A 6424-nucleotide genomic window follows, 5' to 3' on the forward strand; every position below is an offset into this window, starting at 1 on the left:
GCTCACATTGAGTTTAAACATGGCTCTCTAACTCAGTTTAAAGACTAGTGTAGATGGGGCTGGAGGCAGGGCCTCCATCCCTCTGTGCGGGGCCTCCTGGGAACTTCCAAATCTGAGTGTTAAAGTTATAGTGTCCATAGCTGGCAGGGTGAGGATGTGGGGAGAGGAAATGGAGGGAAGAGCAAGTCTAAGGTGTTAGAGTTTAGATGGGGAGGAGAGATGACGGTGGATAAAGAGCACGAGTGGAAGTAAAAACAGAGTGGGCAGTCTCGTGGTTGGGGTGGGAAATAGGAGGGGTAGATGGGGTGTGGAAAGCATTATTGGGGTGCAGAACATGAGGGGGAAAGGAGCCATGAGGGGGAGTGGAGAGCATGCCTAGGGATCATTGGGAAGATAGGGAGTGTATTGGGTCTGAGGAGATGCAGGTAATTGAGGAGTGCAGAGCATGTGAGGGATGGTTGATGTAGAAGAGAGCTCAGAATGGGAGGCAGATATGGGCACAGACAGAGCAGTTCATGTTAGACTCTGATGAAGCTGGGAACCCAAACTCAGAAATATGGTATCACACTCTCTGTCCTACTGTGGCTTGTGAAGGCTAGGGCTGGTGAGGACTCTTGAAGCCCAGACAGAAGAGCACCTGTGATTGTCTTTGTGTGTGGTTGTTAGGAAGTCTGAGACGCTGGAGGCGTTCCAGGCCCTGGAGGAGGGCCTCCTGGACCGGCTAGATGGCAAGACCCCACTGCTGGCCAAAGAAGGCCGATTAGGCAGGAGGCAGTCCAGCCCCAGCCTGTACAGAGAGGTGAGTTGCTGGACTCATCACCAGCCCCTTCCTTAGCCAGATAGCAGTAGACACAGCCCAGCCCTGGCTTCCTTTCAGCAAACATCTTCTCAAGCTGTGTCTTGTCCCCATCATCTTTTCTGTTCTCTCTGTGTGCCACACAACTCTGTCTTCTTCTCTTATTATCACCTCCACTCTTCCCTTTCTACTTGATTCCCAGATCCTTCTCTCTCCCCATCCCCTTTCTCTGTGTGTGCCCCACTTCTGCCCCTATTGCAAAATTAGACCACTGCTCCTTCACTGGTTGGGTGAGAGGGGCCACTTCTTTACGCGTGGGAGAGGCTGCTCTGCTTGTGTGCAGTTGCATGTGCACTCCACTGCCCCCTATTGGAGCTTAAGACATGTTGATGTTTGAAAATTCTCTCTGGGGGCGGAGCTAAGTGCTGCAGGTATGTCTGTGCATTACTGCCCCCTACTGTAATACAAAAACAACGAGGAGTCCGGTGGCACCTTAAAGACTAACAGATTTATTTGGGCATAAGCTTTCATGTGTAAAAAACCGACTTCTTCAGATGCATGGAGTGACAATTACAGATACAAGGCATAAATATATATTGGCACATGAAGAGAAGAGAGTTACCTTACAAGTGGAGAACCAATAATGAAGCCCAATTCAGTCAGGGTGGATGTAGTCCACTCCCAGTAATTGAGGAGGAGGTGTCAATACCAATAGAGGGAAAATTGCTTTTGTAGTGAGCCAGCCACTCCCAGTCCCTATTCAAGCCCAAACTGATGGTGTTAAGTTTGCAAATGAATTGTAGCTCTGCAGTTTCTCTTTGAAGTCTGTTTTTTGAATTTTTTTTTTTTTCTTGAAGAATGGCTACTTTTTAAATCTGGTATTGAATGTCCAGGGAGATTGAAGTTTTCTCCTACTGGCTTTTGTATGTTACCATTCCTGATGTCTGATTTGTGTCCCTGTATCCTTTTACGTAGCAAAAAGTATAATACAATACTGTAATACAATGGCCCTGCTGACATACAGTAGTGCCCCTTCCTTTGTAGGCCATCAGTAACAAGATCCAAGGGCTGGAAGTTGAATGTAGACAAATTCAGACTGGAAATAGCATGTAAATTTTTAACAGTGAAGGTAATTAACCACTGGGACAATTTGCCATGGGCTGTGGTGGATTCTCCATCACTGGCAATTTTAAAATCAAGATTGGATGTTTTTCTACAAGATCTGCTCTAGTTCATAAACGAATCCTTTGGGGAAGATCTATGGCCCATGTTATGCAGGAGGTCAGACTAGGTTATTATATAGTGGTTCCTTCTAGCCTTGGAATCTATGAACCGAATGGTCTCCATGTGCTAATTGCCTCTTTCTCCGAATGTGCATGAGCGATGTGGACAAGCTCGTTAGAGAACTCATTCCTTTATCCTTCCTCTGATCTCATCCCTAGGGGAACAAGAGGCTCCCACAGCAGCTGGAGCAGCGTGACAGAGGCAGAGGAGAAGCCCTGCGCTCAGTGAGCCTGGCTTGGCGATCAGAGAGAGACTGGAGGAGCCGAGTGGAATCCATGTGCCACATGAGTACAGATAAGTGCCTGGATAGAGAAAGGGTGCCTCTTCAGCCCTCAAATCCTGAAAAATACACAGATAGTAACTGGAAAAGCCAGAGGGATTCCCTGCACCCCACAAACTCCGGGAAGAGTTCAGATAACAGTTGGACTGGCCGAGGGGGGCACCTGTGCTTCGTGAGTCTTGGGAAGCACACAGAGAGCAACTGGAAGAGCCCAAGGGAGACCCACCCTCTGAGTCCAGTGACGAGGACTGAGAGAAAGGGGAAAGGTGCAAAAGAGCCCCTGCACCCTATGAGTGCTGGAAAACACATGAGTGAACGACAGAGCCTAGAGAAGAAACGCCACCCTGTGAGTCTGGGGAAATGCACAGAGCGTGATCAGAAGGGCCACGGCAAATCACTGCGCCCCGTGAGTCCAGCCGGGAAGCCAGAGAGGGACTGGAGGAGCCAGGCAGAGACCCTGCGCCCCAGGAGTCCAACTAGGCAGCCGGAGAGGGACTGGAGGAGCCAGGCAGAGACCATGAGTCCAGCCAGGAAGCTGGAGAGGGACTGGAGGAGCCGGGCAGAGACCCTGCGTCCCAGGAGTCCAACTAGGCAGCCGGAGAGGGACTGGAGGAGCCGGGCAGAGACCCTGCCCCCCAGGAGTCAAACTCAAAGATCAGAAAACAACTGGAAGACCCAAGAGGAGTGTTTGTGCCACATGAATCCAATGCAACAGCTAGAAAGGGACTGGAGAAGCCAAGGAGAATGTCTGTACTCAGTGAGCTCAGGGCACCAACCAGAGACCATGAGGAAAAGCTCTGTGAGTCCAAGTCAAAGGTCAGAGAGTGACTGGAAGAGCCATGAGCGGTCCCTAGACTTAAGCTCAGAGAAGCAATTGGAGAATGACAGGGGCAAAGAGGAGACCCTCTTGCATCAAGTGAGTAGATCTATGGAGGAGTGAGAGTCCTGAGGGAACCTGTGGCTGATGGGAATCCCTCCCCCAGCAGATCCAAACCCTGGCAATCAATCCTCAGTTTCCACAGAGCTGGAGAATCCCATTCTTTGCAGCCCCACCCAATGAATAGCACAGAGGTTGGCTTCTCCTCTGGTGTTCAGCTCTGTCCCATTCCTTGTGATGCCTCCTGCTGGCCAGGACAGAAATAGAGCTCTGCCCCTGCATTTTACCCTTTCCCCTGGTGTCCCCTATTGGCCTGAATGAAGAGTGCTTTGTCCCCAGCACTCTGGGGATGAATTTCTGCAGGAGTATGCTGGGAGATGGGCACATGCTTATGGAGAGCGTGGGAGAGGGCAGAATCCTAGGGCTTAGATCCTGATTTCTCTCCCTGTAGTCCCAGCTAGATCGAGGCACACCCCAACCCCTCAACAATGCCAGCTCCATGGGAAGCCAAGATCTTTATTTGAACACTAACGGGCAACGCAAAAAGGTACTCCAGAAACTGGGGAGGAAGGGGGCACTGGGGCGGGGGAGAGCGTGGTATATGTGCGTGTGCATGAGGGAACCTGTCAGAAGCTCCCAGAGGGAGTAGGATGACAGGGAATTGGCTGGGTCATTCTCTGTGACAAAGGCTGTTGGCCTCTCATGCAGGTGCTGTCTCAGCATGCAGCACCTCTCTCTCTCTCTGACACCATGGCTGAGCGAGTCTCTGCTTGAAAGGCAGCTGTGAGGCACTGAATTGCTGTTTTTTGTGAGAGGTGGGTAAATGTATTTGCAATTGCACCTCCCCCTCCCAATCCATTTCCCATGCTTGTTAGCACATTATACACACTAATTCTTCCAATACCTCTCCATTAGGCAGGAAAACATTACTCCCCCTATTTCACAGGTGGGGAAACTGAGGCCCAGAGAGGCAAAGCGATGTGCCCAAGGCCACAGTGAGAGTTGGTGGCATAACTGGGTTTAAAATGCGAGAGTTTCTGGCTCCCAGTGTTGAGCTCAGCCCAACCTCTCTCTCTCTTTGTCATATCCTATGATAAGATGTAGTGACTATTGCATATGGATAAGAGGAGGGGCTTATTTTACAAATAGAATCAAAAGTGAGTGATTGTGCCGGTGCTCTTGTGATTTAGAAATGATCTCCCAAGTGAATTTGATGCTGATGAAAGGTACCAGCCTATCTGATAATTCTGGAGCCTCAATCTTCTGTTGAACCCAGGTCATGTGCTGTCTTCCCGGCGCCCCCTCCCGCAGTGTGCCTTAGCCCTCCCCTGGAAAGATCTCCTCATAGAGAGGGGAGTTGTCTCCATGCCCCATTCACACTTCTGCTGAGAATGCCAAGGAGGGGGCCAATGCAGGAGCATCATGAGGGTACATTTGTTGGGGGATGTGGGCATCGCTCTGAACTGTGACTTATCAACTCATTTCCCGTGAAGCATCAGACAGCTGTCAGATGCGAATGCCTTGCACTCAGTGTCCCCCAAGGTTGGATTTGAATGGGTGACCCGCATGCCATTCACAATCCCCTGAGCCATGAAACTCTTGATCTAGAATTGAAAGACTCTGTATCCCACCCCCCATCTCTGAACCAGCCACCCTGTACAGGGAGGTTGTGTGTGTCCCTCTTCTGAAGTTTGTATTGTTTGTGCTAACAACACTGAAGTTGCTTCTGGCTTGTTTTCCCCTCCTTTGTAGGGGGCATCTTCTCAGTGCTGAGGTGTCTTGGAGCCCTGGCCATATGAGAGAACTGGCTCCAGCTAAACAGCAGCAAGGGTTCAAATCTTTCCTCCTTCCTTCCCCCATCCTGCCCTTCACCTCCCCCACAGGGGCTATTAAAATGCAAATACTCTTGAGTATCAGGCTGTCACTTGGTGGGAGGCCCAGCACTCTCTCCTCCCCTTCCTGGAGCTCCTATTGCTTACTTTCCTCACTTCTGTGCAGCTGAAAGCAAACTGGGCCCTGAGGGAAGGTGCCCTTTTCTCCTTGGCATTTGTTCTTTCTTAGTGCCCTCCTCTCTTGGCCAGGCTGGTGAACACAGAAAGAGGGAAGTGGAGGGCCACAAGGGTTACACATCTCTAAGTGTTTTCTATAGTACCTGTCACCATAGTATCTGTGTGCTACACCCCCATTAATGCATTTAGCCTCACAACACCTCTGTGAGCTGGGGAAAGGTTATTAGCTCCATTCTACAGATATGGCAGCTGTGGTACAGAGAGATTGAATGACCTACAGAAAGTCCAGTAGGAAGCATGTGGTAGAGATGAGAATTTGACTCAGACCTCCTGAGGCTCAGTCCAATGCTTGCTTTAACCACAGGACTACCCTTCCTTCTTACACTTCACCCTGACCCCAACATATACCTCTCCAATTGCCTGGTCCTTTAAAGACGCACAGTCTGGTTGCAAATGGTCATAGGCAATATCATGTAGTTGTAACTGTGTCAATTCCAGAATAAGAGAGAGATAAGGTGGGTGAGGTAATGGCTTTTATTGGACCAACTTCTGCTGGTGAGAGAGACAAGCTTTTGAGAGAGCTTTTCTTCAGATGTGGCTTGAAAGCTTGTCTCTCTCACAGGACTGGCTCTAGGCACCAGCAAAGCAAGCACATGCTTGAGGCAGCATAATTCCAGGGTCAGCATTCCGGCCATCCCTTTTTTTTTTTTTTGCTTGGGCAGTTGTGCTCTGAGCTTGGGGCGGCAAAAAACCTAGAGCCAGCCCTGGTCTCTCACCAACAGAAGTTGGTCCAATAAAAGATAGTACCTCACCCACCTTGTCTGGCTATAGGCAATATCCAGAGCTTTGGCCCAGTCAGAGGCTCTGCTGGGCATATGAGCACATGTGCATATGTGCATATGAGTAACCATGTGCCAATTTCCTGGTATCACTGAGGTTCATGGAGCCAGGTGCAGGGGGAAAAGATCAGCCAGTGTAATGGGAGATGCTGGGGATGGTGCAGAGGGAGAGGGGCTCTGCCCTGGGAGAAGATGGGGGACACTGAAGGTGGGCAGAGGGGGGAGGGCTCAGCCAGGGTTTGTATTCAGCTTGCCAGCTTCAGCCATGCTGTGGTTAGAGAGGAGCACATTCTCTGACCTTATTCCCCTTGTACTGCCAGTCAGTTACAGGGAAGATGT

General features: G+C 50.2%; 1 protein-coding gene across 1 annotated transcript; it reads left to right on the plus strand.

Annotated features, from left to right (window-relative positions):
- The first annotated feature begins 219 nt into the window (after positions 1 to 219).
- On the plus strand, positions 220 to 4011 carry LOC140908693 (uncharacterized). The gene is made up of 5 exons (XM_078852190.1): positions 220 to 248; positions 667 to 799; positions 2239 to 3276; positions 3689 to 3784; positions 3946 to 4011. Exons 1-5 carry the CDS (start codon positions 220 to 222, stop codon positions 4009 to 4011), a joined length of 1362 nt encoding a protein of 453 aa, XP_078708316.1.
- The last annotated feature ends 2413 nt before the right edge of the window (positions 4012 to 6424 follow it).

The sequence above is a fragment of the Lepidochelys kempii genome, chromosome 1, assembly GCF_965140285.1.
Source record: "Lepidochelys kempii isolate rLepKem1 chromosome 1, rLepKem1.hap1, whole genome shotgun sequence".
Taxonomy (NCBI): Eukaryota; Metazoa; Chordata; order Testudines; family Cheloniidae; genus Lepidochelys; species Lepidochelys kempii.

Coding starts and splice junctions, on each gene's coding strand:
- LOC140908693 (XM_078852190.1), top strand. CDS start 220: ATGACGGTGGATAAAGAGCACGAGTGGAA. Junction 3,277..3,688: donor AGGAGACCCTCTTGCATCAA/GTGAGTAGATCT, acceptor CTCTCCCTGTAG/TCCCAGCTAGATCGAGGCAC. Junction 3,785..3,945: donor CTAACGGGCAACGCAAAAAG/GTACTCCAGAAA, acceptor CCTCTCATGCAG/GTGCTGTCTCAGCATGCAGC.